This window comes from Diachasma alloeum, unplaced genomic scaffold, assembly GCF_001412515.2.
Source record: "Diachasma alloeum isolate Michigan unplaced genomic scaffold, Dall2.0 Dall_scaffold_01228, whole genome shotgun sequence".
In the NCBI taxonomy this organism is placed as follows: Eukaryota; Metazoa; Arthropoda; class Insecta; order Hymenoptera; family Braconidae; genus Diachasma; species Diachasma alloeum.
The window spans coordinates 140,953-164,352 of record NW_021681337.1 but is presented as its reverse complement, the minus strand read 5'-3'; the positions used below and the strand labels follow the sequence as shown (position 1 = coordinate 164,352).

The window sequence follows — 23,400 nt, the reverse complement described above, 5'->3', positions numbered from 1 at the left end:
CTTGCTTGATATAAATACAACACTTTTTATATATAATATTACAGAGAGAATACACATATGTAGCAATCAAAGGACTTGACAAATTTTCACCTCTCTCTCTCTTTCTCCTTCTCCAGCAGTAGTAAATCATTGGACGTATCATTAGTTTACCATTGTTATATAGGTATACCTTATTATTGAATTGTGGGTATGCAAGGTAAATGGCTAGTCGATAAATAAAATGTAAAGTACATCTATTGACATTGTTTTTTAACAATCAAAAGCATGGACAATGATAAAATTTATGCTATGCGCGGACATGTGAAAAAAATTCTATCTGAAGTTTTTTTTTTTCTTGTGAAAAAATTTAATAAATAAGTGGTATATGTATTTTCGTTTCTCCAGAAAAATTTCATATCTAGTGGTATTATTATTACTATTATTATTATTATTATTATATATACATTAACAATTTACGTCCGGTCGCAACTATAAATAGTTCATGTGCGTATACGATTCATACAAACAAAAAAATGTATAAAATTATAAAATATTATCGTTGTTTGTTAACAACAATTATAATGCCGAAAGAATCAGTTTCAAAAGGATTCATTAGTTGTAATGTAATGAAATTTCTATTTACATTTTTAACAAAAGTATATGAAATTTGTCAATTGATGCATGAGAGCTAATAGTATTTATTAAAGAAAAAAAAAGAAAAACCAATAAAATTGAAAAAATTAATTTTTTGAGATAATAATACCCTTTGGTGGATTATTATTGGATCCACTTATAGCACTAAATAAAGCTGAACTATTTCTCTTGAAACTGTCAAGCAAATCACCAGGCCATATAGATTCACCAAGTAATGGCGACATGTTTTCACAAAGCTTGTAATAATTATCTCTTAAAACTCGTTGATACTCTTGTTGATCAGTTGTAATTAATTTACTATTTATCTGCAATGCTGTATAACATATTTTAATGAAATCTCGGAAAACATCTCTGAGTTGTTCAACTTTATCGTCAGGATATTGTGGAGATAAGGCAGGATCGAGAAATGCTGAAGCATAAGCAAGTGGCCCAGCATTAACTGTAACACATACACTACCTTGAAGGCGCAGTTGTAATTTTTTAATATCAGTCGGTAAAATCAGAGTGACATCTTGGAGCTCTTGAACTCTCTGTCTCATTTCATCCAATGCTACTTCAATGGGCGTTAATTCAATGATTTTCTTATCTATAATACATATACGTTTCTTAATATAAGGGAATGCATATGGTGTGAATAAAATAGTTCTTCTTTTCCATTGATCCTCCGGATTACCATGGGGCTTTCCTTCTTTAGTAAATGGTGTCTCAAACATAAAACTTGAAACATCATGATTATGTTGAAATTCAGTGACTCTTGTTTCAAGCTCTTTATTTTCAAAGTAAGGAGTGACATGAGTCACTTGTATATATGCTACTTTAGTATCGAGTAAAGTTTTATCAATTGGCGCTGAATCCATAATCATTTTCACATTCTCTGGGCCAAATTTATCAGCATACAAACGATTGAGACGTTCAGACATTTCAGAGAGTGACGTTACTTTAGGCTCTTTATAAATATATTCTTGGGAATTTTCTTCCTCAAAGTAAGCAGAACCAAAAAATGCAACTCTGTAAAAACGCCCAAGTAATCTTTTACCAGTTCTTGTAACTTCAACAATTTTATTGCAAGCTTGAGACAAATGAGAATAACACGTTGCCAGGGCATTGTAATCACGTTTATTCTCAAGAATAGGAATAATAAGTCGATAAAGTGGCCCCAGTAATTCAAAACGCTCGGCTTTCTCCAACATTTCAGCACATTTTTCCAATTGCTCCAAAAGAATTATACTATTATAATGAACATCTTGTACTCCAGCATCGAGTTTTAATCCTCTCTCATCTTTACTAATATTTATTGATATTTTATCAAATGCTTCACTACCCCAATCATGAATTTTTTTCAATTTCAAATATTCAGCCATAAGTGCCGCAATATGCAATTGACAGCAAGCAGCTTCTGAATAATCACCATTTTTCGAGTGATTTCTTGCCATTGTTTCAAGCCATGTATGTCTTAGCTCAGGTGTACTTGCATAAGAATTAGCCAAACTGTGTTGTAAATCAACCAACATTTCGGGATTATCATTGTGTTCTCGCATTTGCGCTGTCGCCATCAATACAGTACGAATTCTTTTAATTAAATCCTTAACTTCAAATGGAAAACCTGTTCCTTTCATAGCTTTGTCTGATGAGGCATAACTATTTATCAAAGATAATGACTCTTGGAATCTTGAATTATTAAGACCAATAACACTACCGAGCATTTGCGATACTGATATTATTACTTGAAGATGTACTCTTGTTAAACCCTTTCTATTAGTATATTCAAAATTACTCCTCATTAGTAAATATAGTAATGCACATGATTCTTGTCTAATTGAACTGAGTTTACTATTGCAACATCTCAATAAATTATGACAGAGAAGCCCACATAATACTGCACTCCCATTGAACAATACAATTGAATAATTATTAAGATATGCACGAAAACTTGCAAATACATGACGATAGAGACTCTCTGATTGGCCTATTTCTAAAAATTTCAAATAGATAAAAAATAATTTTTCCATTATACTATTATCACCATCATTAACAAGTAGTACTTCTTTAAAATGAATGCAAAATAATCCAAGGCAGTCAAGAACAATGAGTCCAACTTCAGTTGATATATTCGCCTCAACTAGAGCCGTCTGAAATTTTCCATTCTCTTCTTCCCCATCAATTAAATTTTCTCTTGTTGATGATGGAATATTGTGAGGCTGAAGTGTTCCAGTTGCTGAATTGTCTGATGAAAAATTTGGCGGTACTATTCTAGCTGGCAGTGTCATGGCTTTTACTGTTTTGGCTGTTTTAACATTTGTGTTTGCATTTATTTTCGATATTATTTGCCTTTTTCCATCATACTTGAAATGATGCAAACTCATTTCAATAACAGTGAAAAAACTTTGAATTTCATTATCAGAGCACTGTTGCCACCAAGCAATTATCTGATGATCTCCAAGATATTTCATAACAAATAGAAAACAAATTAGTAAATCTTTCATTTCCGATGATTGGAGTTTGTCACATCTGGGTGATGTTTGAGTTACGCTCAATGATCTTAAATGTCCAACATTACGATGATCATTGATTATCGTATCATTTTCAGGGGCTGAATCACAGCACGCTATTGTTGTTTCTTGTGATACATGAGAATGTGAAGCACTCGATAAAGTTGATGCATTAGACTCTATGCTGGTGCACGAAAATCCATTGGCCAAATTTTGTCCAGCAATGGCAGCAAAATACGTGGAATCACGCAAATGTATTGATGCTCGTTTTGGAGATGGTGTATCCAAATGGAGTGTCAATCTGTGCATGGATTTTGGTGTTTCATTATTTATATTACCTATTATTTGCTCCTTATCTCTATCTCTATCTTTATCTTTGTTATTACTATTATTATTATTATTATTATTATTAGTATTATTGAAAAACGAATTGCTCATTGGCATACGATTTGAGGAAGTAGTTATTTCATTCGTCGTTCTATTATTATCCAGTAATTCAATTTTATTATTATATTTATCATCAGTCTCATATACTGTTTCAAGTCTGTGTAAATTTTCCAACACTATTCCCAACCAAGGTATATAAATGGCTGCTATCCGACTCATTTGGCCTTTATTCTCATATCTATCGTCTAATTCATGTTTTGCCAATAAATCTGCAAGTGTGGTTATAGCCATTTTTCTTATCTGTACAATTTCGTTGAGCGAAGATTTCACTTCTTGAAGCAGTAAACCAACAAGGAAATGATGCTTACAAAACTCTTGAGACAAGCAGTATTCCAATAATAAATCTGAAATTATACAATGTATACATATATATGATTATTTTTCTGTCTGAAATGATTATAACTATTACATACCATCACTCTCCAATTCTGATGTGTGGATTAGAATATATTTGTCAAAAATGAGATGTAATTAATTTTAATCCATATTTATTATTATTATTATTATTATTATTATTATTACTACTACTACTCACTATATTCTTACCTTTAGTCGTTACCCGAGTCTGCATCATTGGTAAATTCAACGAGATATAGTGCTCATGTGAGCATATTATTTGTAGGAAAATAAATTTATAATCTTGGAGTGTTCTCGAATCGCCGGGTGTAAAATGGCTCATGTATTGATTAATGAGAGTAAACACAAAGCCTCTATCCATAAAAGTAAGGCATTTCTGGAATTGATATAAAAAAAGACAATTAAAAAAATATCCTATATATATACAAAATTACATAATTATTCGACTTTTTACAGGAAAAATAAAAAAAGTCAAAAAACAATGATTTATATATTACCTTGAAAAATTGTGCAAGACTTTTATTCAATTCATGTGTCTCCGTTGGCATTTCTTTGTACTTAATCATCAAATAAGGCATAATTACTTCCAATAATTTTTTAATTGCTTTATAATAATCATGTGGAAAGCGTTCATTGCGATGCATTTTTATTCTTCCAGTTGTCAGCATGTGTTGTGCCATACTTTTCACCATAATTTCAAAAAAGAAATTTGAATGATGCATAAACTTATTAACAATGAGAAAATCAGTATTGCTCGGTTGAAGAAGAGTTGGAAGATATTTAGCAAGTTGTTGGTGTACTGTAGTTGGAGAATTAATAGTGCCATTGGACGATAGAGCTACAAATACAAATTTCACATAGGCTTGAAGTACATCTCTCCTTTCAGCCTCGTGCAGTGAATTTATAATATGGATCAAAAGTCTAATGATACATAGACAAACTTCTTCTGCTGGATCAGAAATTAATAATGCAAATAATTGATTGAGTATTGTTGGTAAGAATGTAATTGCAGTGACAAGTTGTATGGCATGTGCTGCCTTTAATATTTTACAAGTCTCTGTATCGGATGGCATTACTGTCGATGATACTTTTCTATCGATAATTTTCTCAGCATGGACAAATAAATTATGCAAATGTAAATCCCTCGTAAATATAGTGGATGTAAGATGAAATGAGACTGTGAAAATTGGCCTCTGGGCATCAATCCAAGTGACATCAGGACCAGAATTACCCTGACCAAGACCTAATGGTTCAATCGAAAGATATCCTGATGGTAAATGTGTTGCAACTGGCAATGAATGTAAATTAATCTCCATATCTACAACAAGTTTGCCTTTATTCAATAAATTTATCCACGAATAGCCAACGCAATTTTCAACACAATTTTCCTTTTTCTTATTCATATCACAACTTATGTGATAAAATGAAAAGAGAAGATGATGCTTAGCATGAAGTTTGTTGGGTAATTTGATTTTTATTTCTTCATACCAAGAAGGCGTTACACTATGATGTAAAACTGGACAGCTTCCTCTATTTGATAAGATTATTGAATTGGATTTATCATAAATGCATTTCAATGCTTCTTTTCCTTCCCTCTCATCGTCAACCTCGTCATTATCCCTGAGCTCTACAATGCATGATATATTTCTAGCCCGATTGAAAAATTTTTGCGTATCAAAATTTAAGCTCTGTGGATAAACGTATAAATTATTTCTATAAGTTGTGTATGGATGAAGAACATCTCTCTCTGATGGGCTCTCGAATTCCAATATTTCAAGAGTTGGTGATGTAGTTGGTGGTATTGGAAAGGGTTGAATAGGTTCCAATGAGGTTGTCAATGTATTTTCTGGAATATCATTAATAGTTTCGACATGAAGTTTAAGCCAACCAGGTATCACAGTTAATTTACTCAATTTTTCCGGTTTTCTATACTCGGAGAGTAATTTAATAATATCATCATCGCGCATTCTATTTATCTCTTGTCGATAAATTGCTGGAAAATCAGATGATGTATCGAGTTCATTGCTATATAATCGAAAAAGTGGTCTTGCAGACCAGGCAAAAGGCATTCGATAATTGCCAAGTCTGTGATAGCATGCTTTCACATTTTTGTGAACTTTTAGTCCCAAACGGGGATCCTTGGTTGCTTTTATGTATGGCTCAGCTGTTTGATATATATTTCCTTGAAGTACTTTTTCAATTCTTACAACGAGAAATATGTCTGGATGAGGATTGCTAATACTAAAAATCGCTTGGTTCACATATTTCAACCATTTGTCATTGACATTAATTTTATATTTCTCTTTCAATTCAATGTAATCGTCTGTTGTTGTTGTTGTTGTTGCTTTTTTATCATTAGCCATAATAATTGGAGTTAATTCAGCCATCATATTGCGAGCAATATCATTGTTGACATCAAAATAAAAATTTTCCGATAATTTACGGCCTTGTCGTGCATCAAACAGGCATAGACTAGTTTGATATGGTTCAACTTGACATAGAGTTTCATTATCATCAATGGGTGCTTGTAAGCGGAATTTTAATGCTTCACATTTGATGAATATCCTTTGGCCAAAGTGTTCCTCGTACGGATTTATATTTTTATTATTATTCTCACCCAATATTGTTGATAATGTGAATATTGGTGATGGATTCTTTCCACCGAAATGATAGTTATGATGGCTATTATAAAGATTGAATAATCGTTTTCTATTCTCTCTCCTTGCAAGAAGAATACTCGTATCAGTTTCTCGGGAATACTTTATCAACTGTGGATTCATACTTTGATCTAATCCCTTGAGAGTACCATAATAAATGGGACTAACAGACTGAGAGGATGAAGGAGGTAGAGGATTCAAGGGTGGCGTTACATGTCCAGGAGGCTCTAACGATGATATATGTTTGTCATTATAATCTTGTTGTTTATAATGTTGCAATACTAAATTCAATTTTAACAACCAATCTTGCATTTCAGATTCACTATCAGCACCAAATGTATACGACTTTTCCGTTCCACTCATTCTTAATTCGAAACAGTATCTTCCACGTTTTGAATTTTTCACTACTTCTGTACAAAAATCCATGACAATTGTTAATTTGGCCTCACTTTTTTTTTCATCTTTAAACAGTTCCAAAATGTATGTTCCATCAACTTCTTGATGTAAATTACAGAAGCGTCTTTTAAATGATTTTGAACCAATATGGGCGAACATTCGGTCAGTTTTTTCCAATCCAATTTCGGGTCCCTTCATTAGATAGCCTTCTTTGGTTATGCCATCATTTTTATTCTTTATCATGTCTTCATCAATTTGATCAACATCTGTATCAATCTCATAAATTTCATCTTTTAGCTCATCCAGCTTAGAAGATAATTTTGGTAATTCCATGTATGTACCACTGTATGCAGCATATTTGTAATGTACCATATTCCAATTTGATGCATAACTCTTGAGGCATTCTCTAGTCAATAGGCTCTCAGTACCATCAATCTCAGCCAATATATTTTCAGCGGTTAGCTCAACTGTTCTGCATTTTCTTGGTAATACAACTTGCTGGAATAACCGAGCTATTGAAATTATCATTATAATCATTATAATCAACTTATTCACTTGATGGTAAAATAACTTACAGAAACATCATCCGGTGGATATAGAAGTAATTCCCGCTGTGGATCGTTTTGTAAAAGAGTTCTGTTTTTCAAAACAAAATTCTCAAAGTCTACCGGATCCACTAGGCGTGGCTTATTCTATATTATAAACAAAAATAACAAGTTGGAAAATGAGAATTAAAAAAATACAAAATTCATTATGATTATCATTACCTGGACTGTACTTTCGCGCACAACCTGGGATACAGTCTCTCGAAGTTGTGCAGCCATGCCGGGTTTGCCAAGGGCGCGCGTAAATTTTCGCTCACTCATTTTCTTCTCAAAAATATCAATAATAAAATAACTAAAAAACGTGATTAATTCCACTGAGATATTGTACCAATAAACAAAGCATTGCAAAGAAGAAAAATAATGACAACTTTAGCTACTGAGCGTCACACACACTGTTGGGTCGTCAACCATGCCCAATGTCGCCATTCTACCACATTCTACCGCGCACCCGTTGCCTGTCGCTGCACTAGATTACGTACATTGCCTGTTGTGTGTGTGTGTGTGTGTGTTGTGTATCTTGTGTATAAAAAAATATGAAAATCTCAGTGTTATACATGTATATTTATGAATTCCAAATGCAACGGTGAATAAATATAATATTTACACTGAATTTAAAGCTAGGAAAATTGGCGCCTCTTGGCCAACAAAAATTACGGGCTAAGCCAAGTTCTCATATATAAACATCTCAAAACACAGATTTCAGTAGATAACTCGCCAAGAATCTAGCATCCGATAAACAATAAAGGTGGCAAATAATCATCCTCAGATTCATGTGCATTTACCCTCTGCACACTTTGCAGCAAACAGAGCAGGTGGAGAGCAGGTTTTCTCCGTTCGTGTAGTTTAAGTGTTTTTTTGCCTGTTTTGTGTATTCTATCTTTATTACAGATTCAATTCTAGATACTTGCACGTTATCTGCTTATTTGGGTCCACACACACAAAATGAGTGTGTGCGCAAGGCAAAGGGGCGCGTTCTGAAAATTTCATCACCTGTGTGTTATGTATAGTACATATGTTGACATATGTATTAGTCACTCTGTGCGGCAAATGGTGGACGGGACGGGACTGTCATCGTAGTGGCGTTCACGTTACAGGTATGTCATCATTGAAATACTACTTTCTGTTGTATTATCAATTTTTCAATTGCTATCCAAATAATAATACCCTTGTTAGGAGAATAATCTTTCTAATATACCTTGGAAAATTGCAATCGTTTTACATCATTTTTATTTCAAATCACAGAACAAAATGCGGCGTATTATTCTTCAGCTGTTACGTAAAATTATTGCACAAGTTATAAATAGTTTTTTTTTCCTTTATTCTCATCGACCAATTACCCTTATTTTGAAACGTGGATAATATCGGCTTTCCATATAGGTCAGGTCTCATGGATGACAAATTCTACTCGTCGTGCAATATAAAAAATAACCTATATCTATATATTTTCATGCACACCCTTGAATTTTTAAGTGAAAAATCCGTGATTGCGGCATATGTAACCTTGTTTATTGAAAGTAAACAATGAAATCTATCCTTATGCTATGAATTTCTTATGCTAAATACCAATACTTTTCTATGTATGAATATTTTTTTGAAATTTCATTTGCTATATTATTCATACGTATCCCAATAATGGAACGCCTACAATAGGATAATTTTACCTGGCTCACGAGACGTCACATGATTGTCTCTTTGAGATGGTAAAATTAGTTTTGCCATTTCAGAAGAGACAAGTTATTATAATGATTAATTATAATAATTTCCATTCCAGGTCAAAATGTACAGGGCTAGAACAGTATTTAGTTCGTTGACGCCTCTGGCCCCGCGAATATGTGGGGCAGAACGGTTCGCAAGTTGGTTAGTACGTAGTCATCCCCTTATTCGTAATACACAAGTTGTCGTTGCATTGGAACCGACACGCCGTTACGGGAGTAAAGTTGCTACAGAGCCATTTCTCAATGGCAGTACTAGCTCTTATGTTGAAGAAATGTACAATGCCTGGTTGCGAGATCCTCAAAGTGTACATATATCCTGGGATTCTTTCTTCAGAAATAGTACTGCAGGTGCTGGACCTGGTCTTGCATACCAACCTCCACCATCTCTAGCGCCTCGACATGATCAAATACCACTGGGGACACTTTTACCACTTGGTGCAACTTCCCAAGTAGGACAAGTACCAATCAATGAGAAAATTATTGATGATCATCTTGCTGTTCAGGCCATCATTCGGTCTTATCAGGTATGTATTGACAAAAATTATTAAATCTTAATTAATAATGGCTCAAATGGGGAAAAGATGAGCTACTCGGCACCTCCCAGTACAATTTTTCATATAGATGATTATATCTTGGTTTTATTTGTTTTTTTTTTATTAAACTTTTTTTTTTCTACCATGGGCTGAAGAATACATACTTTGATGTGCAAGGGGAATGGTAAAGAGCTCTGCATGAAGCAACCACAATAAAAATTAATTTTTGTCACACATTTATGGTAATTTCATAAAACTAGGACTATCATCGATATATACAATACTATGGGCATTCATTCATTCAGTTTCAAGCACGCTTATCAATTATGGGAATTACTTTATTACGCCGCTCATTCATCATTTTAGAATGTGTGTGTAATTTAGAGATCACACAATACCCTTATTCCGCGTGATTGTTGTCAGAGATATATATATATTATGTGTAATTCACATATAAATATTCTGTATTGAGCTCTTTACAAAAGGGAGGAAACATGATAAAAATGGCAAATTAATTAGTAAAATATTGAACGTTAAATGAAATTCAAGGCCCGGGGTCATTTAGTCGCTGATTTGGATCCTCTTGGTATTATGAGAGACGACTTGGTACACACGCATTACGCTTCCCGTAAGGGAGCCCCCGAGCGCGTTCTTCGGCAATATATGCTTGGTAAGGCAATCATCATTCATTCATTCATTCATCTATCTATCCCTTATTTATTTCAAATAATAGAATCGAGGCTGTTATACTTTATAGACACATGTTGTTCATGTCATTATTGAAATTTTATTATTATTATTTGTTATCCATCTTCATCTTTTATTTTCTTTCTTCTTCTTCTTCTTCTTCTTCAAATATAATAATTTTCTCAATTATCTCTGAATGCTGATACTGAAAATGCATTGATATCTGGGGAATAAATGAAATAACATTTCAATTGACAAATTGAAACTCATGGCATTAAAGATGATTTAATTTCGCAGTGCACTTGAATAGGTAACGTAAATGAAATTGATGACTTGCATGTTGACTGCTTTTACACGAACTTTTTGTTACTGCTTGCTGCTTTTTACTGTTGCTTTATGTGTTGTCCATTGCTATCTTTATTTTATTATTGTTATTATTATTATTATTATTATTATTATAAAATATTCTCATCAGATTGTGGGAGGTGTTCGATAATGGAGTTAATCTAATTTCCTTTTTTTTCTGAGAAAAATATGTAAAGATATGTATCAAGAATGCAATTGATAATACTTATAATAATGGTAATAATTATCATGATGATACGGCTAGTCGTTATGAATTATGGCGTTAAATTGACAGATACGTGGACATCATATCGCAAAATTGGATCCTCTTGGAATCAACAGTGCTGATCTTGATGATAGGCATCCACAAGAGTTACTCTATAATCATTATTCTTTTGGTAAGCCAATAACTCGGGTAATGTCTTTCAATCTTTTTGAAAAAGAGTATACATCTTATAGTATTGATGGTCTAGCCTTTTCATTTTTATATATTTATTTTTATCCTTAAAGATTCACTCAATTTTTTTAATGGAAAATGAGTGAGACATTCTCTTGATGAGAATGCAATAGTGAGACTGTACTATCTTTTTTCTGAATAGCATCCTCTAATTCATTGGAATTTGATACATCATTTTCATTTATATTAGGCACTGTTGAATAGTTCTACTTCCTTTGTATAATAAAAAAATGTAATCGTTAATATGAATGCCAGCTGAAATAATAGATAAATAGCAACGGCTTTCATTGTCGGGACCGACAATAATCAGTAACGTTTATCACTTTAATTTAATATTGATTGGAGTATCCTAGAAAATATTGACTCCTGCATACGTACACGATAGGCAGATGAGCATCGATCAATTAAAAAAGGGTGAAAATAAAAATTATAATAATTAAATAATTCAAGTGGCAATTGAAATTCCCAGATTCGGATTTTCAGTCTGAGTTTGATGTTTCCACAGGAAAAAGCTCTCGCATCACATACTCTCAGGACCTTCAATATCGAGTAGCCGTTCTCATGAAACGTAGGTAGTTACGAAGTAACGGAAATTCAAAAGCTCATTGTTTTAATCTTTTGATTTATTGTATTCGTCGGGTTGATTCCTCAGCTAGGACTTTTTCCAATTTGGATGGTAATGGTGCGGGCTTTTGACTTGATTGAAGAATTCTCATTTTCCAGATTATCGACGGTTTTCATTTTTATTATTATTATTATCATTTTTAAATTTCATTGTTTTAAAATCATCTTCTTTCTACACAACATTTTCCATTTCTTCTCTCATCTACGCAATCAAATTCAAATGATGGGGGATTTGGCACAGGCGCTTATCACTATCGGAAAGAATGAATCAATCCAATTATTATCCCATTTCATTTTCCTTTTCATCATTTTGTTTTTAACATGATTTTAATGTTTTTCTATTCTACTAATTTATATTAATTTATTTCCTCTCCTATTTATGATACATCTATGATAATATATCATTTTTAGCACAATTTTTATTATTATCCTTTATTTGAGTCTATACATTGGTGTTTTTATTGCTAATTCTCACGAAATTGTATTGGAATTTCGCATGCATGTGGTAAATATATCATGAAAGTAATGGCCACAACTAGTGACTCTACACCACTACAACATTATTATATTATAGGTAAATAACCGAAATGAAAATCACCGTAAATACATATCTATTTCTCAAATGTATTTTGGCATTTTCAGTATTGGTATATATTTCTTTCTCGATTTACAATAAACAGAGTGGTCTTGGTTATAAAAGAAACAAAAAAGAGAAAGTTACAACTAGAATAATTTCATGAATACATGGACTTTGAGTATAGAAAGGTTCATTAATATTAATTGAATTGACATAATATAGAGGAATCTGACATGGAGAGAGTCTTCAAACTTCCATCAACTACATTTATCGGTGGAAAAGAAAAATCTCTACCCCTCCGAGAAATTCTGAAAAGGCTGGAAAATGCTTACTGTGGCCACATTGGTGTTGAGTTTATGTTTATAAATTCATTGGAGCAGTGCAATTGGATTCGTCAGAAAATGGAAACACCAGGAGTAATGGAGGTAACGAATGATGAAAAACGCTTGATATTGGCACGTCTGACGCGTGCAACGGGTTTTGAAGCGTTTTTAGCAAGAAAATGGTCATCGGAAAAGCGATTTGGTCTTGAAGGCTGTGAGATACTGATTCCAGCCATGAAGCAAGTTATTGATAAATCTACCGAACTTGGAGTTGAGTCTATAGTAATGGGAATGCCTCATCGTGGTCGTCTCAATGTATTAGCTAACGTATGCCGTAAACCCCTAAATCAAATATTCACTCAATTTGCAGCTCTAGAAGCAGCTGATGATGTAAGTGATTTTTTTTCCAATAGAAAATTATAATAAATAAAATATATATGTACCTATATAGCAATTTATTAATGAATCATTGAATGACATTGAAATACAGGGCTCTGGGGATGTAAAGTATCATTTAGGTACATACATTGAACGTTTGAATCGTGTTACCAATAAGAATATTCGTCTTGCTGTTGTTGCCAATCCATCTCATTTGGAGGCTGCTGATCCGGTTGTCCAGGGAAAAACGCGCGCCGAACAATTTTATCGTGGAGACGGAGAAGGCAAAAAAGTAAGCCCTACCACCTTATTATCATATAGATTATTGATACCATTGATTATGATATTAATAATAATAATAATAATAATAATAATTTTAGGTCATGTCTATACTTTTGCACGGTGACGCTGCTTTCTGTGGACAAGGGGTAGTCTTTGAGACAATGCACTTATCCGATTTACCAGATTATACCACTCATGGTACAATACACATTGTTGCAAATAATCAAATTGGATTCACCACTGATCCACGGCATTCTCGTTCGTCGCCTTATTGTACAGACGTCGCACGTGTTGTCAATGCACCTATTTTCCACGTTAATTCTGATGATCCCGAGGCCGTTATGCACGTTTGTAAAGTAGCTGCCGAATGGCGCGCTACATTCCACAAAGATGTTGTTATTGATATTGTATCATATCGGCGAAATGGACACAACGAAATTGACGAGCCCATGTTCACTCAACCTCTTATGTACCGTAAAATTCGAAATACTCCACCAGTTTTGGATATTTATTCCAAGAAATTGATTGATGAAAGTGTCGTAACACCCGAGGAGGTGAAAGATGTTAAAGATAAATATGAAAAAATATGTGAAGAAGCATACATTGGTGCACGTCAGGAGACCCACATTAAATACAAGGATTGGCTGGATTCACCGTGGTCTGGATTTTTTGAGGGTAAAGATCCATTGAAAGTATCACCTACTGGTGTTAAAGAAGACACGCTCATTCATATTGGTAAAAAATTTTCATCCCCACCGCCAAATGCTGCTGAATTTGTCATTCACAAAGGTATTGAACGTATATTGAAAGCTCGAATGGAGATGATTGAATCGCGTCAAGTCGATTGGGCGCTTGGTGAGGCAATGGCATTTGGATCACTGCTCAAAGAAGGTATCCATGTGAGACTATCTGGGCAAGATGTTGAGAGAGGTACATTCTCACATAGGCATCATGTTCTTCATCATCAGACTGTTGACAAAGCCACCTATCGGCCACTTTGTTATCTCTATCCAGATCAAGCACCATATACTGTTTGTAACAGTTCACTCTCTGAATTTGGCGTACTTGGTTTTGAATTGGGTTACTCCATGACAAATCCCAATGCACTTGTCTGTTGGGAGGCGCAATTTGGAGATTTTAACAACACCGCTCAGTGTATTATCGATCAGTTTATTAGCAGTGGTCAAGCCAAATGGGTCCGACAGTCGGGTATTGTGATGCTTCAACCACATGGTCTTGAGGGTATGGGCCCCGAGCATTCTAGTGCACGTCTCGAACGTTTTCTTCAAATGTCTGCTGATGATCCAGACTATTTTCCACCTGAGAGTGAAGAGTTTGCTGTCAGGCAGCTACATGACATCAATTGGATTGTTGCCAACTGCAGTACACCCGCTAATTATTTCCACATACTTCGTCGACAAATTGCACTACCTTTCAGAAAACCTCTCATTCTTATGACACCTAAATCACTTCTTCGTCATCCTGAGGCTCGATCGAGCTTCGATGTTATGACTGAAGATACACAATTCTTGAGGGTTATACCAGAGGAAGGTCCTGCTGCTCAAAATCCATCCAGTGTTAAGAGATTAATATTTTGCTCTGGCAAAGTCTATTACGATTTGACAAAGGCAAGGACCGAAAGGAGTATGAATGACAAAGTTGCTATTGCAAGGGTCGAACAAATTTCCCCCTTTCCCTATGATTTGATAAAGAGAGAAGTTGAAAAATATCCAAACGCTGAAATTATGTGGACACAGGAGGAAGCTAAAAATCAAGGCGCCTGGTCATATGTACAGCCACGATTTGTTACAGCTCTCAACGGAACACGCAACCTTTCGTAAGTACTTTTATTTTTATACTATCATTATTACTGTATATATGGCCCACATTTTTATTATTATTATTATTTTCATTTTCATTTTTCACTTTTTTCTCCCCTTTCCTTTTATTATTTAATAATAACCCAATTGATTCTCAAGTACAATTGAAAAATGTTGGGCCATGTTACAGTAATAGAAGCTCTCATAAAAATAGTGATGGTTGGTTAAGTGCGTGGCTTTCATCCTCTAAACCATCAAAATCCGAATCCGTACCTGAGTCACCACAAAAAACAAAATCACGTAGAATCAGGTAATAATTGATGCTCGTCAAGCTCACAACTAACAGCGTATATTATTTAACATTCATTTCATATTTTTCAAACTTTCAAAGTCTACTGATATTTTCCAATATACACATGTCAATTCTTCTGTTACAGATATGCTGGTCGAGCCTGTGCCGCATCACCAGCGACCGGTAGTAAAATGCAGCATCTGAAGGAACTCAAACAGTTTTTAGACGACAGTTTCGACATTTAAAGTCAATCTCGTGTAGCACTATTGTAGAAAAAAAAACGACATCATTTTATTTATTTTCCCCTTGAACATAAGTTAACTAAACCTTCTGTAAAAGAGAAAAAAAATACATCTCGGTAATTTCAGTAGAGGTATGAACAACGACAAAATCATTACAAATGATAACCTTTTGATATTTGTGCGCCTCTCGGTATGAAAATATTTCTTATAATTTGATTTGTAACTTTTGTTATCAATCTTAAAATAGTTATTTAAACTTTTGTTGTCAACTGAATGGCTGATAGAATATGCCATTGTATCGGACGAGTTACAAATTCTATTATTGATGAAGAAATGTGAAAAGAAAAATAGAAAACAACTAATTATTTTTAAAAAGCGTTTGTGAATTAATAATGAGAGATTAAAGTAAAAAAACAATAGGCCTCTTGAAATTAACAATCAAGTATTACTTTTCATCTGTCTCATTTTGTTAATGATGACTAAGGAGAAAACCAACTGAACACATACAAATGTGATTCCACAGTACTTTAAATGTGAGTTTTCAATAAATATTCATACAAATCTATGTCAGTATAAATGAGAATACTCTTCTTTTCTTTTTCGTTGTTTTTTTTTTCATCCAATTCCAACTCCTTTATATTTTTCTATCAGAGCTGGTTAGAATAATACCAATGACACCGATTTTTCATATTTCCTAATATTATTCAGATATTCTATTCTACAGTTGGTGAGAGAAATAAATTAGAATCGAGTATTCATCAAAAATAATATTCCTTTATTTCATCAACACATATAGTTCTCCTGATTATGCAGATATTTTTAAGTTATCTTTCGGCGAATATGTAATTGAATAAGTGCAATGTTTCCAAAATACAGATATCAAATGATAAGACACAATTAAATATTTCAATAATCCGTTTGGCCGAGAACGCTGTACATGATTCTCTTGAAACTATTGCTCTGATGGATTTTTTCTCCGTCATCATCATATCCACTTGCCTGCAATAAAAAAAATTAGTTAATGACAATTGTCGTTCTTTTGTTTCTTCGCTAACAAGGTTTCTTGCTTTTATTTAATTGTTTTTTTTTTAAAGTATTCTTTAAATAATTGAAAAATTAACTTAACGTACAATATATTGATGAGCAAACTTAAAATCCATTGACACGATCCTTTATAAAAGGAAGAGGAAAAGGACGATACATTCCACCCTTAATCAGACAAATATGGATGCATTTAGATATCATGCTTCATTGGGTCATTCTCTGTTACGGAGATAATTCTCTTTTGTTTGTGTATTCAACACCAATTGTAATCATATAATCATCCATTATTTTCTAATGATTTGTTGAAGATAATAATCACACAAACTTACGTAAGAAGAAGCTGGACTCTTCGGAGGAGGATGATGGACCTGCTGTAAAGGGGCTTTCATTGATTATAAACAGTAATTATCAGCATATCAGAAGAATTCCAAGATCAATTAAGAGATTACTTGCCCTATTGTGGTGAGCTCGTTGGGGAGCAAAAAGTCCCGTGCGCGCTGGCTGACTAACTTCTTGCACTTCATCGCCGTATTCTTCCTCTTGCAGAGCTTTGTACGCTTCACTTTTACTTGGATCATACTTCACAGGCTTCTTTGAACTATATACAATTCAGTGAGCAAAGTTTTCCTTTTTTAATCTTTTCCACAAACTCATTAGTTTATCATTTATTTATCTTGCGTTCTACATTTTATTATTCGTGGCTTCTCTTTTCTGTAGTCATGCAATTGAGCAAATAAAAACCAATTATACATGCGAAAACCGAATGAAGATTATTAAAAACTCTTACTAATAATTAAATCAATGATAATAATAATAATAATTAATAGTGCCTAGGGTCAAGGAAATTGAGTGGTACATGCACAAATCTATTCTCTCACAGAAAAAACTCTCCGGTCTGTTTTGTGTAAGCTTAAAATTGTAAAATAACAATGATTCATATTAGATATTACAGTAATATGTAACATGAGTGAATGCAAAACTCTCGGAAATTAAGGAAAAATCATGAAATTGCATACATTAACAATCCACATTGTAAGAATAAAAGAAAAAAAAATGAATAAAAATTGCGAAAAAAGAAGAAAATAAAATGGAAGACGAGTGATAGCGCTCAAAAATAGCACTCTATAAGTATTTCATTGGTTGTTTCTAATTCGGCTTATTGAATTGAGGCCACGGATTCTTGAATGCGGCATCTCGGGCTCTTTCCTTCATTAATCTTGCTTGCTCTTCAATTTCTTGTTTTTGTTTCACAAAGGAAAAGTCTATGAAAATGCTGGAAAAAGGAGAAATAGGAAAGAAATAACAACTTTTGTTATTGAGTTTTTTTTTTTTAGACCGTGAGAGCTATTCTTTTCTCAATTCTGATGAATTAGCATAATTAAATTCTACTTTTATTATTTGCATCACTTCAAACGCTATAAACTGCCAACAACATTCAGTAGCATTTTTATTCATTAATAAAAAATTTTAAAAACTGAATAATATGGAATAACGTAATGATTAATTGTTGCTAAACGTGAGCTTTTCACTATGCGCATCAAATAGCAGTCAGTTCTACGACACTCGGCAGCTATTTGTAATTATTTTTGTTTATTTTCAAGTGTGCTCTAGACAGAATTGTTGAAAGCGTCGTTGGTGAATTATTTCTATATATACTTACGGGATAGCTGTGGTCTGACACTTGATAGTGTCTGCGATATTTTGTTCAGAGTACAGCCCAATCGGTGAATTGAATTGCTTATGGACAACCTGGAGAGATAAAAATCCATTTTGTATGTTCGACAATGAGCCAACCAAAATTTAATAGGCAATGTTTCTTCACGCACGAAATTGTGACCCATCTTGAGAATAAGATATTAACAGCTGAATTTGTGCAGCATTTTTGTGGGTAAGTTTTATTAATGATATTATCTTCATGAGAAAAGCATACAAATTAATACAATGGCTTCAGTAGACGTGAAACGTTTCTCTCTTTCTTGAACAAAAAAAAAAAAAAATAGTAAGATACAAAAAGAAATCAATAAAGCGATGAAGCTCCATTTCATTATATTGTTAAAATCCCCAATGAAATTTAATGTATCTATAAATTTCATCATATGCTCTCTTTTGAAGCGTTTTCAAAGCAATTCACTTATAAATAAATTCGAACCTTCGGAACTTCATTCGGACCCAACACACGCTGCAGAACTGATTCCGCCACCTGCTCGTTTATGTACAGATATTTATATATAGAAATAAATATGCATATAAGAAATACGTTATTATGAAGTAATTTTCAGCTATATAGCCATAATTATTTAAATAGATGGGCGAATGAAGAATTATACGAAGAAATTATGCTCTCTTTTCATCATCCTGGGCTTTTAGTTGAACAGTGAATGATGCGTAGTACTGATACTTGAGGCTGTAACTACCTACTTTTTGCTTCATTGCCACTTCGGGGTTGGCCACTTCATAATGGTGAGGAGCAGCTCTTATCATTGGATTCGGATGATGACGAAGATAACACTCGCCTAGTGGAGCATCTTTTTTGACCTTAGCACCCGGCAGGACCAAAGGCGTTGTACGATAGGGCTGCAACAACATGCCAATTTGCCATATATACTAATTCGCATAGAAAATTTCCAATTCTTTTTACAATTCCTCAAAGTCGAGTTGAGAAAGAAGTTCTAGAGGGGAACAATTTGGCAAGGTCGATTGTTGACGGTTATATCATACGATGGTGACGAAAGTTGTTTTCCCACATTTATAAAGTGCTATGTAAAATTGTTTTATTTTCGAATTTTCTACGTTACACACACACACACACACACACGTATGTATGTATTATTATGAAATGTTCTTCTGTCCACTAGTAAATGGATACTAGATTTTTTTTTCTTTTTCATTCATGTATTACAAATAGGTCAGATACATGGTAATGTTGCAGGATACATGAAAGCGAAGAAACAGGGATACCCAAAATAGCCGAAGGCCCTCTCAGCTAGCAAAAATATCGCACACCTCTGTCGCTCTCGTGTCTTACCAATATACAGCGGAGGGAGGAGAGAAAAAAAAGAAAAATATTATAGTCAATTTTTTCGGCTAAAATATGATGATTGTCATTGAAAGAAAACATGATGATAGTTGTGCACGTTTTCGGCTCAGTTTCCACGAATTTAAGGATGAAAAAAATTTAATAGCAAAACAAGGATCGATAAAACCGTTATTTTTTTTTACATCGGCATGAAAAATTTTTAATAAATTGTGTCAAAGTTTTCTGTCGCAATGTGCAGTTAAAATTATTATGCGCCCATTCATTCAGTTACACTAGACATACGACGAGATGATCTTGACTTTCTCTATATAATTAGAATTCCCCAAATTCCAATTCCACAGTGAGAATAGAAAAGGAGAAAATACACGGTTTGTGCTATGCATGTAGGTCTATTAATATAAATGTATATGTTGTCCGTTTAAAAATCATCACGAAAGATGAAATACGATTAGCGGAGTCATGTTTGTATTGGGGCGTAAAAAAAATAAATGCCTAACAAAGTTGTCTTGAAAGATCTGATTGAGGTCTACTAGAGATACTACTAGTTGGCAGCTCTATCAAGAAATCTGATCCTCAAGTGCATCAATTAGAAAATAATTTCAACATTTATAATTTACCCAGTAAACTGCGGCCTCTTCCTCTTTGGGTTGACGTTCGATGGGATACCGATAGGTTGTCGTATAACCTGGCATTATTATCACTTATTCCTACCTTTTATCTTTTATACGTTTCTATTTGATTTTTCTCGCAAGAGAGAGAGAGATTGTTGGAATATTTTTTCGTCTTTTTTTTCTCGTTCCCGATAGTGCGTTAGTCGATTGGAGTGATTCAAACGCACTGACTCGCAGCGCGGGTGGCACTAAACTCTGGTTTTTCCAAAGTGTAGCTTCTGCGCGAACACGTCTGGCGTGTATTTTGCTGCGAGTATATATGCTATTATTTGGAAAAACCTCAATTATTTTTCACAGGACTTTCTGATAGAGTTGGTCGCTGGTAATGTCAATAGAATAATACCAACTGAAATATGAACCAATGAATTTATGAAACTTCCAGAAAACTGGTATAATTAGTTATAATGATGCTTTTTTTTTCATTTTTTCAACATTTTTTTTTCTCCTTCACGAATACGTTTCATTTTATAGCGTTTTACAGAGACAAATAAAAATTTTATGCATGAGAATTGTGTTCGTATTGCATTCAGCGAAAATAGCCAATGGTTCGGTTCTAAATTAAGATTTCAAGCCCAGCTTTAGTGCTCTCACTTGGCTATCTGGTATAATACGCAATTTTTAAACCGTGCTAAGTAGTTTAATCATTAAAATATCAATGCGATTACTGTTGCTCGTAGAACGAACAATTGAATGTCCTCACGAATTTCCCCAAATGCTCATTTGTCATTTGTGTGTGTTTTACATATGTTTATAATTTTTGCTGAAAAATTCTACTCGAGTAGTTGATATTTTCATTACCTGCGACAAATAGAATCGTTCCTCACGCACTTCTTCCAGATGTTCACGAGGTGGATCGAAGTGATCAGGAGAGAAAGCTTTATACTCTCGGGCCGAAATTAACGGTGGTACTGGACTCTTTGGCAGAAACTTTGGTTGTGACAACTTTGGCCTATTCATAATAAATATTTCAATTAGCAGGGTATAATTATTACAGGAAAAGTTTCATCTTGTTATTTGAAACAAAATAAAACAAGAGCAATAATGTATCGTAGAAAGTGCTGAAGCCCAACATGGCAGATAAACCAAAGGCCTTTTAACTTCATGTTTATCTGTTTCACTGACTGATTATATCTGAAGCAGTTAATCTATCTTTTAGTAATAGCTATCATGATATTATTGTTATTATTTTTTAAAAAATTAGTTGGTTGGCTGGCATTGAAAAATTTCACTATACTATCAGCGAAATTTCAATCACAATGAAAATAATATCATAATCTAACAGCCTAATGAATGGCGCCTCCAAGTTGGTCAAATTTCTAATGGATTGTTTTGATGATGAAATAATGAATCGATGGCTCAGACCTTTCAACGACTAGTTTTACAGACTCTGAATTTTGTAGTAAATTTTGGGCGTCCACGTGCCTCACATCGCGAGAATCATATTCATCAATTTTCTTGATCACGTCACCCTTCTGCAACTCGTCGTTTTCAGACTACAACAGAAAATAGGGATAATAATGTGTTATTGATGGTATTTCCCTTCTTTCACGTGTTTCTTCTTATTACTCATTTTTTATAATCAACAACTGTTTGACAGAAAAAGAAGGGGGGAAAAAGGACAAAGGGAATTGAAAATCTCTCTCAAAACTCACGTGAGTGACGATGATCGGAGTTCCCAAATCTGTACCGCCAGCTATACGGAAACCCCACGGCCGACCCTGATGCCTTCGCAATTTTAAGACCAATGTTTGCTTGTTCGTCATGCTCTCAAAACCTTGATCTTGTTATCTGTCTTATAATTATGTTTTTTTTTTCTTCTCAACAATTCAATTTTTCAAAATCAACAACACACACAATAACACAAAAATGAATGTCAATGTAACGCTGGTACGAATAAAAACATATCGTAGAGAATAGTGGCAAGAGTTGGTGAATTTGGCTGGACCTACACTAACGTTAGCTGTCGTGCGGCAACTAGTCGCTTTGTATTCTTACAACATTTGACCGTACCTACATAGAGCAAATTTGAACAGGCGAGTTATAACAAGTTGGTACTTGAACGTGAACGACGTGTTGGCCAATGCATTGATTCTGGCCCCATTACGCCACATACGCCATCAATAACAAACAGTACAGATTTATAAGTCTTATCATCGAATCAGATTACTTTTATTTCCAACTGTTGAACCACCCAACCAACCAACCAACCAACCCACGGTATTTATAATGCAGAAAGCCCAAGAAATAAGTCTTGTCTGTGATAAAAAGCATCGACATCAAGTATTCCTTTATAGATCTACATGACAATTTCAAATTCCCGCTCATCCCGGGGCAACACACCACAAATATCACTAAATTATTTGAATTTTTCCCGGCAAATAATATACCTACTCTCTCCCTCTAATTAATAATTATAAAAATAATCGCTCAACTTTTTAATGCAAAAACGGATCACTCTTGATAACAACAATTTATCATACTTACATATGTTTCGTAGTAATTTCCAATGGAAAACTTGAGGGACGTTCGATTGCGCGTTTTGCTGCTTTCCATTCTAATATATATTAATTATAAAATTATAATAATAAAAATCACTACTAGATCCTATATATCTCCAAGATCCAATTACCGTGACGGTTGGTCGATTAATGAGTATTTAGTTTAGATGAAACAAAGAATGACAGAGAGCGAGACAAAGCTCGTTTTAAGTGAGTGTACAATAGACTCATTTCAGGGATGTCGATGTATTTCGACACCTTAAATTAGCAACCTATAGCGCTAAAGGTTAA

The 23,400-nt window shown here is 33.9% G+C and overlaps 3 protein-coding genes across 18 annotated transcripts; 1 reads left to right on the top strand and 2 right to left on the bottom strand.

Moving 5' to 3' along the window:
- Positions 1-5: 5 nt before the first annotated feature.
- On the bottom strand, positions 6-8,098 carry LOC107046176 (dedicator of cytokinesis protein 11). 2 transcript variants are annotated; one of them, XM_015268699.2, is made up of 6 exons: positions 7,747-8,098; positions 7,555-7,671; positions 4,424-7,477; positions 4,116-4,302; positions 3,983-3,997; positions 6-3,913 (listed from the first exon to the last, which is right to left on the bottom strand). In XM_015268699.2, exons 1-6 carry the CDS (start codon positions 7,843-7,845, stop codon positions 720-722), a joined length of 6,666 nt encoding a protein of 2,221 aa, XP_015124185.1. In that variant the 5' UTR covers positions 7,846-8,098; the 3' UTR covers positions 6-719. The 2 variants fall into 2 exon arrangements, with proteins under 2 accessions (XP_015124185.1, XP_015124186.1); XM_015268700.2 differs by lacking the exon at positions 3,983-3,997.
- Positions 8,099-8,573: 475 nt separating this feature from the next.
- On the top strand, positions 8,574-16,442 carry LOC107046179 (2-oxoglutarate dehydrogenase, mitochondrial). Of its 4 annotated transcripts, none has more exons than XM_015268705.2 (8): positions 8,574-8,678; positions 9,356-9,823; positions 11,160-11,262; positions 12,745-13,235; positions 13,336-13,515; positions 13,604-15,342; positions 15,516-15,635; positions 15,763-16,442. In XM_015268705.2, the coding sequence occupies exons 2-8, from the start codon at positions 9,362-9,364 to the stop codon at positions 15,860-15,862; spliced, it is 3,195 nt and encodes a 1,064-aa protein (XP_015124191.1). In that variant the 5' UTR covers positions 8,574-8,678; positions 9,356-9,361; the 3' UTR covers positions 15,863-16,442. The 4 variants fall into 4 exon arrangements, with proteins under 4 accessions (XP_015124191.1, XP_015124189.1, XP_015124193.1 ...); XM_015268703.2 differs by lacking the exon at positions 11,160-11,262 and adding an exon at positions 10,382-10,502; XM_015268707.2 differs by lacking the exon at positions 15,516-15,635.
- Positions 16,443-16,611: 169 nt separating this feature from the next.
- Positions 16,612-23,309, bottom strand: LOC107046184 (PDZ and LIM domain protein Zasp). Of its 12 annotated transcripts, none has more exons than XM_015268724.2 (10): positions 23,241-23,309; positions 23,096-23,165; positions 21,974-22,104; positions 21,410-21,560; positions 19,322-19,477; positions 19,053-19,106; positions 18,564-18,652; positions 17,357-17,501; positions 17,233-17,274; positions 16,612-16,858 (listed from the first exon to the last, which is right to left on the bottom strand). In XM_015268724.2, exons 2-10 carry the CDS (start codon positions 23,162-23,164, stop codon positions 16,766-16,768), a joined length of 930 nt encoding a protein of 309 aa, XP_015124210.1. In that variant the 5' UTR covers position 23,165; positions 23,241-23,309; the 3' UTR covers positions 16,612-16,765. The 12 variants fall into 12 exon arrangements, with proteins under 12 accessions (XP_015124210.1, XP_015124209.1, XP_015124214.1 ...); XM_015268721.2 differs by lacking the exons at positions 23,096-23,165; positions 23,241-23,309 and adding exons at positions 16,990-17,068; positions 22,264-22,667 and having other exon boundaries at positions 16,767-16,858; XM_015268722.2 differs by lacking the exons at positions 23,096-23,165; positions 23,241-23,309 and adding exons at positions 16,990-17,068; positions 22,264-22,665 and having other exon boundaries at positions 16,767-16,858; positions 17,233-17,271.
- Positions 23,310-23,400: the final 91 nt, after the last annotated feature.

Coding starts and splice junctions, on each gene's coding strand:
- LOC107046179 (XM_015268703.2), top strand. CDS start 9,362: ATGTACAGGGCTAGAACAGTATTTAGTTCGTTGACGCCTCTGGCCCCG. Junction 9,824..10,381: donor CCATCATTCGGTCTTATCAG/GTATGTATTGAC, acceptor ATGAAATTCAAG/GCCCGGGGTCATTTAGTCGC. Junction 15,636..15,762: donor ACAAAATCACGTAGAATCAG/GTAATAATTGAT, acceptor CTTCTGTTACAG/ATATGCTGGTCGAGCCTGTG.
- LOC107046184 (XM_015268716.2), bottom strand. CDS start 22,374: ATGACGAACAAGCAAACATTGGTCTTAAAATTGCGAAGGCATCAGGGT. Junction 22,105..22,263: donor CTCCGATCATCGTCACTCAC/GTGAGTTTTGAG, acceptor TTTCTGTTGTAG/TCTGAAAACGACGAGTTGCA. Junction 21,561..21,973: donor GTAAAACTAGTCGTTGAAAG/GTCTGAGCCATC, acceptor TATTATGAATAG/GCCAAAGTTGTCACAACCAA.
- LOC107046176 (XM_015268699.2), bottom strand. CDS start 7,845: ATGAGTGAGCGAAAATTTACGCGCGCCCTTGGCAAACCCGGCATGGCT. Junction 7,478..7,554: donor ATCCACCGGATGATGTTTCT/GTAAGTTATTTT, acceptor CGGTTATTCCAG/CAAGTTGTATTACCAAGAAA. Junction 4,303..4,423: donor GTCTTGCACAATTTTTCAAG/GTAATATATAAA, acceptor TATCAATTCCAG/AAATGCCTTACTTTTATGGA.